The sequence below is a fragment of the Hakea prostrata genome, chromosome 8, assembly GCF_041222555.1.
Source record: "Hakea prostrata isolate BN-2017 chromosome 8, UWA_Hpros_2, whole genome shotgun sequence".
Lineage (NCBI taxonomy): Eukaryota > Viridiplantae > Streptophyta > Magnoliopsida > Proteales > Proteaceae > Hakea > Hakea prostrata.
The window spans coordinates 53,318,025-53,330,528 of NC_142607.1; the positions used below are offsets into that span (position 1 = coordinate 53,318,025).

Below are 12,504 nucleotides of genomic sequence, written 5' to 3' on the forward strand. Positions count from 1 at the left end.
ATTTTTTTGTTTTTAAAATGAGTTCGCCCGGGCCAACTTTTGTCCAGTTATAATAACCTCTCTCTCAAAGACGGCTGTTACATTTTTAATTTAAATGTATGGCTAAAGTGTAGCTGAACGTGAATAGGTTAGTTGAACAATTCTAAATATTCATCGTCAGATTTGTTAAACTACATCTGAATCCTCCAATAAAATTATTATTTTTATGGATTAGTTAAATTTAACCTAATCACCGGTTGTTATTGGCGATAACGTCTCTTTCTTCTTCCTCTGTTCATTTTCTATCAACATTTAGGATAGTGGGAGATGGAATAGGTTTCTTGAAATTGAACAAAACAACATTTGTTTACAATTCTGATAGACAAAAATTAACTTCCAAAGATTTAATGGGTTTACCACATTGGATTATGGGAGAAAGAGAGAAAAAGAACAAAATTGGCTCCATTTCAATATAGATTAAAAATGAAATATGCAGAAATCCTTTATAATAAGTCAATAGAAGAGAACCAAAATAAAGGGATCAACTGGGTAAAGCCCTTCGCAGCTGCAACTGCCATTATTCTTTTGATTATAGTTTGGACGTCAATTTGGGTCATCATGTCTTGATATTTTCAGAGAATTTATTATTTTCTTGTTGAGAGTTATACACCGGGGTTTTGAGAGAATTTATTCTTCACTTTGTTGAGAGTTAAACAGTAAATTTTGAGAGACCTTCTGCTTCACTTGTTAAGAGTTCGACTGTGAAGGTTTTGAGAATAAATTTTCATGATTTAACTCTAGTAAGAGTTAAATCATGAAAATTTTGAGAGAAATTTTTCTTCCCTTAAGAGTTAAACAATAGAGGTTTTGTTAATTTATTAAAAAAAAAAAAAAAAAAGCCGATAGAGAATAAATAGAGAAGAAACGGAGAAAAAAATAGAGAAAGTAATCGCAAACCAACCCGGAAATCGAGCATTTTTTTTTTTTTTTGAATATTTAACTAGTGATAGAAGGTTAACTTAACTAACCCATAAATAATATCATGAAAAATATGAATTTTTTAGACGATTCAAATTCAACTAATAGATCTGGTGGTAGATATTTTGAACCGTTTAGTTAACATATTCACACGTTTGTTCAGTTGCCGCCTTCCCTAAATATATAAAGAGGGGCTTTGCCCTGACCTTGAGGATTGTGGAGGGCGAAGAAGGCCTCCTTCCAGCGGTCCGAACCATCAATGAGATCTCAAGAAGAGCTTGAATTCTAACCTTGTGTCAGGACCTATGAGCTAAGGGACAGTTTCAGGTATACCATTTTTATGGGGCGTAGGCCTCCCAAAAGGTAATGGAGATGTGCAAAGATTTTCTCGGGCCGGACGGAGATTGGCTCTCAAGTGCAAAGGCAAAAGGAAGCTTGACTACAAGAACCACCAGTCAAGCAGGGACGAAAGTCAACCTTAATGATCTGAGGGGCTGAGTGAAAGTATACCACCGCTCAACGAATGAAAATTACTCCAGAGAAAATAGGCTAACCTTCCCCAAAAGTTCATATCGGCAAGATGGTTTGGCACCTTGATGTTGGCTCTTCGCCACGTGGGGCTATAATATATTCCAAGGGGTGTGACTTCTTAGTTGGAACTATTGGTCTTTTACTATAAATTTGCTTGGGAGTAGGTTGTTTCCAACAGTCTGCCTCCCAGATTTGACTTGGGGTCCAGAGCAAATCTAGACCATTGAATGAAGTGTTTATTCAATGGTCAAGATTTACTGTAGACCCCAAATTGGATTTGGACCATGCATTGTTGAGAGCAGCACTGCTCCCAAGCATGATCTATTTTACTAACTGAGCCACCCCTTGGGGTTCAAGTCACACCCGGCGACCCCAGACGCACCCTGAACTCAGCAGGCCTACAAGGCGGATTATGTGGCTGGGATTGGGATTGGGATTGTGCTGTGCCTTGTCCTTTGGGCTGAACCTGGCCTGGCCCCAACCCAGCTCTCTATGTACTTAATGCATGCATTTTGTTGGGCAAATGGATGCTGATTGGTCATGTAGCCCTGCACCATCACATTGGGGTGGTGTGAGAATATTGCATGAAATAAGCATTTCATATTTTCTGATAGAACTCCCATTGCCAAACTTAATACATTCATGGGGAGTACTTGACCCATATTTAATCAAAATCTGGCCGTGTTCGACCAAACAAAGGTCAACTTATGTTCTGTTTTCCCATATGTGGACTTTCAATTTTGGTAGAAGGATGGGCTCTACTCTTCCAACGAGGAAGATGCACTGACAACCGCGACCACCACCACGATGCCACCACGATGCGATACTCAACTGCTGGCCCTAACCAGCTACAAAATCTTTCAAACCAGAAGCTAAGCTGCAACTTTTCAGAGCAAATGCTACACAAACTCTTGAACTCCAACATAACATGTCGATCCCGGCTGTTAAGATATCAATAAAACCATTGAACATTCATGTACTTGAGGTTCAGCCCAGGTTTTCCACAATGTCTGTAATGTGGATCATCTCCATTAAAACTGTAGGGACGTTATAAAACCCACTTCAAAATATCAACAATTACAAATGGAATTCCCAACCCCTCAACCCTTATTTTCTTATCTTCTTCATTCAAAAAACCAACCAGCATCTTACATATACCTCCCTGGGAGCTTGAACATGAAAAACCACAGCTGCATAGGGAGTGCTACACATCAACATAGTAAACGAGGGAGAGGGGATGAAGGGAGAGGAACATATATTATATTATTCTATGTAAAAACGGTCTAATGAAACCCCGGCCAAGTAAAAAAGCTTGCGCTCCTCTACAAGGTCAACAGCCCGTCATTTGTTTTGCCATCTCACTAGCCTTCTCACTTGCCTTCCTGCCGCATAAGTCTCTGCCCTCCACCATTTCGCCAAGCTCCACGAACTGGCAAACTTTCAGCGGAGGAATTCATATTCCCATTACCAGTATCTTCAAATTGTTCTGAATTAGGCCCAGACTCCAAAATGTCTAACAAAGCAGCTGCTGAGCCATCGCCAAGACGGGCTCTGTGGAATTTTGAAGTCTTCTTCTTCTGTTTACTTCCTCCCCCAGTCGCCAAGCTTTGATTCAGACGACCGCCAACACCACCACCAGGAGAACGTGAATCACTTTGATTTGGTAATTCTGCAAGTGCTGAACCTGCAGCACTCAGCTGAACCCGATTATCAACAAATGCCTTCGATTTTCCTCTGGAAGCACGGTATCCATCTTTTGATAGTACCTCAACATCTCCTTCAGGAGGCTTATGACTTAATTGCAGTTTCTTTACGGTGTTCATGATGCTGTCCGCTAACGTTTCTTCAGTATTTGCATCTTCTGAACATTTTCCTTTACCCCTGTTCCTGTCCACAGTTCCCACTGCATTACTGTTTCCATTACCCAAGAACTTGCCTTTACCCTTATTCCCACTATTAATGTCTTTTGAGGGATCACGGCTGCAGTCTCCTCCATTTTGTTGAGTATAGTTCCACAGATTGGAATTGTAGGTTTCAAGCAACAGTTTCTGCTTTTGACCATCAGGGCAGAGCCTAGCTAGCTCTGGAACAAGATGTGACAACCCAAACTGCTGAGCATAGGATAGATACTCAACCGCATCAATCACACCTTGACGATACTCTGCTGATATATCTTTGAAAGCAGTGAACTTACTCTCATCAAATTTGAGGGCTTCACGCATCCTTTCAACCAAGGTTTTGTTTGCAGTATGAACATCTTCAACAGCAGGCAAAGGCGGGCTATTTTTTGGTAAGTTGGGCTTTTGTGTTGCAGAAACAGGAGGAAAATTAGAAATGGAAGAGTCCAAGTATGCTGCCGTCATTGGATTAGGAGTTGATGCAGAAGGGCTGACCCTACCAGCAGCACCACCTGAATTCCACGACGAACTTGCAGAGCTAGCTGATGCAAGCCCATTAAATGCTGGCCTACCCTGAGCAGAACTTGCATAATCAGACGGTGTGGGACCATTTGCTGTAACTAACATACTTTGGGAAGATATGGGGGGACCATAACTAGCCGGAGGCCTTAACTGAGTTGAAGTACTAGTTATGGATCTTGCTGCTGGCCAAGCCTGGGATGAATTGAGAACATTTACAGTGCCATTTTTTCGGTGACGAAGCCGAGCAGCCATTGTGGTCTTAGCTGTTCCTTCAGGTTCATGCTTAGACTTCTGTTGACTGATAACCTGTGGCACAGGAAGTGGAGGAAAAGATGATTCTTGTAAAGGTGCATTTCTAGAGGCATGTCCCAAAGCCTGAAGGTATCTTGAAGAAGTATCAGATTGTGTCATAGATTCTGGGGGTAAAGAGGATTCAAAGAGGTCTGGGGGAGGTCCAAGTTCAGCACTCTCTACACGATTAGAAACTTGTGTGCTGGATGAAGGGTCACTGCTTGTGTTCTCCCCATTGGCCGTCTCAAGACTCGCTTGAATAGCTAGTGAAAGTTGACCATCGGAGGACTCTGAACGGAATCCACGACCCCTTCCACGTCGATGATCTTGTTCATTACCTCGCCGATATTGAAAGCTAGTTGGAATCTATGAAGATAGAGGAAAGGAGATCAGTTAAAGGAGGGTGCCAATAACAGGTAAAATATGAGGCAGGTTAACTGTAAAAGCAGAATTTGTTTCAACTTTCAAGGTGTATAGTGCAGTTTCAGTGCCCATTCTTTGGTGGAAGAATACCATCACTAAGAATTTTAGAGATGAATAGCAACTTGACATACACAGGAGGTAGAAATCAGACACGTACCTGAAGGGCAGCATTCCGCTTAGAACGAGACATCTGCCCGCCATGCTCAATTGTATTATGCCTCTAAGACAATAAAAAAATATATAATAAGCAAACTTCGCAAATATGCCAGGCATGAAAATGCCAGAATGATTTGTAGTTTTGTACGCCATAAAACTTAAAAGCAGATTGATTATAACCCATGGAAGGATGAAATTTCCATCCACCTACGGATCAATGATGATATTAACAAAAAAAGTGCATTTGGATTCCCGTGGACCAGACAATTAGTTCAAACAATGGGTTTAAGCAACGATTAGAAATAGTTTGGAAAAACATGCACATTAGTTGATACCTAATAACTCCATAGTTGATGTTGCATGCAAGTATGCAGGCTCACCAAGAAATTACCTTCAACTCGGATTCTGTTGAGAAAACAATGAATTTCTTGACTAGGCATGCCTCATCCTCACATAGGAAATGCTCACGACGGAAGTGGATCTTTAAGAGAAGCATGAAATATCAGACACTGATAATAAGCAAACAAATCAACTGATAAGGAAACATGAAACATCTACCTCCAAATCATCATAGTCTTTGTAGTATTCATACTGTCCAGGGTGTTGCCTGCAATTTTTAATCAGATATTTAGATTCCAGCTTCAGTTCCTTCGCAGTGTAAAGCCAAACAAATTTGCCTTGATTATAAAACAAAAATTTACCTTTTGCATATGTGGCAGGTAAAATGTTCAGTAGACATATGTGAGTATAGCTCGTTATCCCCATAGAATGGACGTTTGCAGAACTCACACATGGGGTGACCCATAAAACCACCTCTTTCACTTTCACTCCCATCCACTTCAGAGTTTCCTGTGTTTATATGTTGATTCAGCTGCGATCTAGTATACAGCTTTTGTTCACAAATAAATATCTGATTCAAAAAACCCAAGGAGGTTAGTTATCACACACATCCACAGAGAATAAAGTGTCTCTGAACATAAGATGCTGCTACACCTACGCTCATGAGATTTTTTTTGCCATTTATTATTTCTGTCAACCAGACCTAAATGTCAGGATTTCATCACAACCATAGGTAGCTACTGATTTCTATAATAGGTGATACTTTCTATGGGAGTTTTTGGATAGTGCATTTAGTAATTATGCAAAATAAAGTATTATTCTATATTGACAACAATTATTCTTTGAGATACAAGATTAGCTCAAAATTGAGTTCAGCATTGATTTATCCGCCAGGTGGCATTTATCACCTACACAGGTACACCCAAGGTGTGATATTTCGGCAAACTTCACCGTAGGCCAAAAGGTGAATTTCACTGAAATATCGGAAAAATTCACCCTGTAATATTAACCATTTCTTACATCTCAGAAGTCAGAATACGGTTTGTTCAGAAAAAGTTGAATGATCTCATGCATGTATGAAAAAGATCAATGGTCGAGATTCAAAATACGATTTCCCAAGAAAGGCTAGCACTCTGGGTTGGGGTTTTCAAAAAGGTGGTAAATGAGATTAGACATTTAGACTCTTACATGCTTGCACTTTGCAGACAAACCCATTAAAAATTTCATAAAAATATCCAAACTGAAAATGAGTAACAGAAAATGAAGACTAATGGATCCCACAAATAGCAATCCTTCACAGCCACGTGAAGCCAAAATGTGTACAGCATGCATTCACACCCTAAACTGCACAGTATGGCTACAAATGGCAAGTAAAAATTAAAAAAATGGTGACTATCGCAAGATATGGTAAAATCAGCATTACATCACCAATTTTTGTAAATATAATTTCAGAGGGGGTTTTTGGTTTGGTCAGAGTAGTGAACCGGAAAAATATTGCCATGCTTTGGCGATATTTCACCGATTTTTCCTTCCATGGGTAAACCTACCATGGGTAAACCTACATGGAAAAGGTAAAAGAGTTTCTTAACCGTGCCTGATGTCTAACAATAAGAGTTCTACCCACCTAGATGGGTACAAGTCGTGCTACACCCACCAGTGCCCTTCTCATTTACAGCGCCACATTGTCTTACTCAAAGGGAGTTTTTTTTTTTTTTTTTTTTTTGGGGGGGGGGGGGGGGAACTCTGGTAAACTTTCTTGTATTCATCAAATCTATGATACCAGTGTGGGGGCTCTCCTATGCGACAGAATTATGGCATGTGAAATGGTTTCATCAACTGGATGCCTACATGGTCAACAAAAAGGAGTGTCAGTAAAGCACCCACATGATTGAAATGTGGGAGTCAACAAGTCGGGCACCTGCAATCCTAGAAAAGAGTTCAAGAGCTGAGGATTGGATTGGTGGCTTCACAGGTTTGCTAGCTTCAATAGCACACATTGGAGAAAGAAATAGGAAATGGAAGTCTTACCTAAAAACAATTCTAATCCAAATTCGGTATTCTATTTCATCAACCATCACCATGGAGGGTGTTTACTTACTATCAAAAAACAAAAGAAAGTCTCATAAATATAAAACCTTCTACTGACCACATTAACTTAACTGATAAAGACCACAGATACTAGAACAACAGAATTGTTGAAGTTGAAGTCTCCTAGATAAGCTAGGTTGCACACAACTAACCAAAATAGGATCGTTAATACCAAACCACACACAACAACAACAACGATAAGCCTTGTCCCAACTAAATGGGGTCGGCTACATGGATTCTTGCCCTCCAATCAGTTCTATTTGAGGCCATGCTAGATACAAGGCCTAAGCTATACATATCCTTTCTCACCACTTCTCCTAAGGTTATCTCAGGTCTACCCCTAACTCTTCTAGTTCCTTCAATATGGATTATATCACTTCTCCGAACAGAAGCATTTATAGGTCTCCGTTGAACATGGCCGTGCTACCTCAAAAGACTTTCTCTAAGCTTATCACTTATGGGAGCAACTCCCAAACCAACTCTAATATGATCGTTTCTTATCTTATCCATCCTAGTTTTGCCACTCATCCATCTTAGCATCCTCATTTCTGCTACACTAAGTTTATCTGTATGATTCTTTTTAACAGCCCAACACTCTGCACCGTACATCATAGCTGGTCGAACAACGGTCCTATAAAATTTTCCTTTAAGCTTTAATGGAATATGCCGATCACATAAGACCCTAGACCGCACCTCTCCACTTCATCCACCCTATTTTAATTCTTTGGGAAACCTCATCCTCTAAATCACCTCTTTTACTTATGATTGAACCTAGGTACCTAAAACAATCACTCTGAGGAATCTCTTTATCGTCACGTATCACCACCTCATCATCTGCCCGATCATGATGAAAGTTACAAACTAGATATTCTGTCTTCGATCTACTAAGTTTAAAGCCTTTTGATTCCAAAGCTACTCTCCATGATTCTAATTTGGTATTAATCCCCACTTGGGTCTCATCAATCAACACAATATCATCCGCAAAAAGCATACACCAGGGGACCTCATCTTGAATGTCTTTGGTTAATTCATCCATTACCAGTGCAAATAGATATGGGCTTAAAGTTGACCCTTGATGTAGCCCAACTGTTATCGGGAATTCATTATTTTGTCCCCCCATTGTTCTAACACTAGTCACTGAACCATCATACATATCCTTAACTATATCTACATATTTACTTGCAACATTTCTTTTCTCTAGTACTTGCCAAATTAACGCTCTAGGGACTCTATCATAAGCTTTTTCTAGGTCAATAAATACCATATGAAGGTCTTTCCTACATTCTCTATACCTTTCCATAAGTCTCCTATTAAGTAAATAGCCTCCGTTGTAGATCTTCCCGGCATAAACCCAAATTGGTTCTCCGTAACTGTAGTTAAGTGTCTCAAACGGGTTTCAATTATTCTCTCCCATAATTTCATCGTATGGCTCATTAATTTAATGCCTCTATAGTTATTACAACTTTGAATATCTCCTTTATTTTTGTAAATTGGAACCACAACACTTCTCCTCCAATCATCTGGCATTTTCCCTGTGCTCATAATCTTATTAAACAACTTAGTCAACCAAACTAGTCCATGGGTTCCTAAGCTCTTCCATACTTCAATTGGGATTTCATCAGGACCTTGTGTCTTGTCGAGTTTCATCCTCCTTAAAGCTTCTTTTACTTCGGAAATCGAAATTCTACGTATATAAGTTCGGACACTGGTACCTTGGTGAAAAGTGTAATCGTCCGAAACATAAGTGCTTGAAGAATGCTCATTTAGTAAACTAGAGAAATAGGTTTCCCATCTTTTCTTAATATCTTCCTCACAAACTAATACTTTACCATCTCCATTTTTAATACATCTAACATGGTCAAGATCTCTACTCTTCCTATCCCTCATCTTAGCTATCTTATAAATAGATTTCCCCCTTCCTTTGTGCCCAACTTATTGTATAACTCTCCATACTTCCTTTCCCTTGCTTTTCCCGCAATTTTCTTAGCTTCATTTATATCCAACCTATACCTTTGAAGATCCTCAACATCCTTAGTTCTTTGCCATGTCTTAAAACTAGCTTTTTTATTCCTAATACCAAACCACACAACTAACCAAAATAGAATTCTTTGACGATTAAACTAAAGCCAATTACATTACCTAATTGACAACACTACTAACTAAATTATTTCATTACACCCTTTTGGACACCCACTTTGGGCATTATAATTCGGCACATAACCAAGAAACCCAAAAAATTGAAATGTCATATTAATAGATGCTAATATAAAACCCATTTTGAGGCTAGACACGAATTAAGCATCTCCACACTCCCTGCTTTGGATCTATTCCCATTAAAAATAGAAAATAATAGCATTTATTATTTTTCCGTCTCCAAATAAGAATTCTTAATAACTCACCACAAGGTAGTCCAAAATTCCAACCATACAAGAAATAAATATTAAAGACAAAACACACAGATTGATGGACCTTTATTTTTGATGAATTAATCTGAGTTGATCCCAACCCTTCAGTATTTGCAAGACACTATCATTACAATATGCTCTAAATCCATATCTTCCAGAAATTTTATATCAAGGTTTCGTGTGCAACCATTGCAAATTTACTGACTAAATAAAAAACGGGTACCAAGTATTTATTATTTAGAGCTTCCACAGGTGGGATAAAGGAAAAGGAAACAACAAGCAAGTTAGACTAACCAAGAGGTATCTTAACATTAGTGAAACCTAAATTTGGAAACTCTATTTTTTCCAATATGTATCTTAACATTATTGAATTCTGGAGTAAAAGTAACCATCATAGGAGAATTGTACAACCAGAAACCCACAAAGTAACCATCATAGGAGAATTGTACAACCAGAAACCCACATTATTTCCCCTTATATGCAGTGTAGAATGTAACGGATTACAAAATAGAATAACCAAGATGGATCAACATAACAAATTCAACAATTAATATTCAAGTAAAAAGAACTCACCTTCCTTCCTTCCAAACATAGACTACACATAAACAATCTATGCCGGTGATATAGATGGTTCTTCAACTGCTCAATGTTTCTAAATTTTATCTTTCTCTGGGAGCTGTCATTCCCCTCGTCCCCCTTCCTGTCACAAACACTGCAAGAGAGCCTACACATCGCTCTGATCATTTTGTAATGATCTAAGTCGTCAAAGAATGCATGTGTGTCCTCATGGTAATAGTACGCCCCAACTTTACCCTCCAAAGAATCAGATGGGAAGACCGAGAAGTCAGTTATCATCCTCGTATAATCCCCTAAAGCCTGAGAAACCAATATAAGCAAACAGATAAGGGGGAAAGAACAATGGCATAAATATAAGCAGTATAGCAGTAGTAATGGGAAGTAGGTAACAATAAACAAAGGGAGAGGCAAACAAGGGCATCGATTCATCGATGTGCGGGGGGAAATCCTAACAGCATCAGTTAATATGAGGAGATTAAGATAACAATGGATACAACCCACTAGGTTCAGAAAAACCTCCAAAATGGTGACTGCTTAGAAAACTACAACATGGAAAACCTAAAATTTACAATTGCTTCAATCAAAAGGGAAAACAAGACTCAGATAAGAGGTAGGGGGCCAAGAGATCCAAAACTCACACTAGCTTTCAAGTCCATAAAGAGGAACGATTAGGAAAAGAAGTGCATCACGGGGGAAGCAAACAATGGCATGATTGAAAATCGGAAAAAGTTTAGAGAAGAAACAATAACAAAAACAAACCTTTGTGACAAAGACAAATTGGCATTCGGTCTTGCAGATGCAACAACGCCGATCGTCACAGATAAATCGAAGACGGACGACGCAGGTCGAACAAACCTCACGATGACCGCAAGGTCCGTAAGCGACCCATTCCAGAGATTCAGCGCAGACGGCACAGCTATCATCCATCTCTTTTCTTGGGAAGAGTTGAAAATCAAATCAGAAGCAAGACGAAGCGAAATTCACCAACAAGGACAGTATAAAGAGTAATGATAGAAGACTTAGGGTTTCGGGAACTCTCAAATTACTTGAGCTTCAAGATTTGCGGGAAGGGATTCAAAAAACGTCTCCTAAAAAAAATCTCTGGAAAACGAACTACCGGATGAACGAACGCCGCACAGCCTGTTTGACGACTTAAGGAGTCGCGAATGGCAACCCGGTCGGTCGGTCGGTTGGTTGATTGGTTGGGTTGAGCGTGGGTTCGGTTTCTGTGTTTGGTGGCGCGATTGAGGGTTAAATATGTCTTTCCATCGTCAACCAAAAAAAAAAAAACTTTCGCTCCGTCAAAGTTTAGGAATATTCCGGAACACACTAAGATTTTTTATTTTTTTTTAACTTTTTACTCATAGTGCAATTTTAAGACATTTTGGGGATGTCCTTAAATTTTCTCCTTTTTTTTAGAATAGAACCGCCACCCTTGCTGGATTGATTAAAAAAATAAACTTTCTATTTTGGGAGGTCGCGGCATATATATTAAAAAAAAACCCCCCCCCCAAAAAAACAACCCCCAAAAAAAAAAAAAAAAAGGGGGGGTGGGGTGAAATACTTATTCTTTTTGGGTAAAAAGAGTCACCCCAAGCGCTTTAGATTTATGGGGACCCCCTCAACGAAACATTTGAACCATATATCATAAATATTTAAGTAATCACAAATCTCACCCATCCCATAGATATGAAGTCTAGGCCTTTAAAATCAATCAAATAACAAATTAAATGAATGTTTGGGATTACATTACTTATTTTTATCTGTCACATGCTAGTGCATTAATATGATGGCATTTATTTTAAGCAGTCATGTACCAGTATCAACCAAAAAGAAGACATAAATATGATAGTGTTATAGGTTAGTCGAGTCCAATTATTCTTTTTTTTTTAAATCAAAATTTCATTAAGAGGCAAGGGTAGGATGGGAAACTGAACATAATCTCAGTATCCAATCAAAGGAACATGGCCAAGAACTCAGTGGCCCTGAACCGAGTAGGCCTTCCGTCTAGCAGTCTAGGTGATATGCAACACAGTTGGATCTCCCAAGATCATAAGTGGGCTTAAAGCCCCAAAACTTACTACCCATAAATTTGATATCTTCAATTACAGGTAATATAAAGGTGAGGGATAAGGCTAACTCAGATAAATAACTCATTAGAAGTTGGGAATCAATTTCTACCTCCCGTAATCAAAGCCATTTCACATTTGCTATAGCTTCTCAATTACAAGTAGTATGAAGGTGGGGGGTCGAGTCCAAATTCTTTACCCACATAGAAAGCACCACATAGCTTGTGCTATATTAAGCTCTACTTTATT

The 12,504-nt window shown here is 39.1% G+C and overlaps 1 protein-coding gene across 1 annotated transcript; it reads right to left on the reverse strand.

The window, feature by feature from the left end:
- Positions 1-2,151: 2,151 nt before the first annotated feature.
- Positions 2,152-11,350, reverse strand: LOC149008601 (uncharacterized). Its single transcript, XM_089165579.1, has 7 exons — positions 10,946-11,350; positions 10,184-10,486; positions 5,480-5,688; positions 5,337-5,385; positions 5,170-5,259; positions 4,780-4,842; positions 2,152-4,565 (listed from the first exon to the last, which is right to left on the reverse strand). The coding sequence occupies exons 1-7, from the start codon at positions 11,111-11,113 to the stop codon at positions 2,859-2,861; spliced, it is 2,589 nt and encodes an 862-aa protein (XP_089021705.1). The 5' UTR covers positions 11,114-11,350; the 3' UTR covers positions 2,152-2,858.
- Positions 11,351-12,504: the final 1,154 nt, after the last annotated feature.

Excerpts from the sequence above, each read along its gene's own strand:
- LOC149008601 (XM_089165579.1), bottom strand. The coding sequence starts at position 11,113 with ATGGATGATAGCTGTGCCGTCTGCGCTGAATCTCTGGAATGGGTCGCT. Across the intron at positions 5,260-5,336 it reads AAGACTATGATGATTTGGAG|ATCCACTTCCGTCGTGAGCA; the intron begins GTAGATGTTTCA and ends CTTCTCTTAAAG. Across the intron at positions 4,843-5,169 it reads CAACAGAATCCGAGTTGAAG|AGGCATAATACAATTGAGCA; the intron begins GTAATTTCTTGG and ends TTATTGTCTTAG.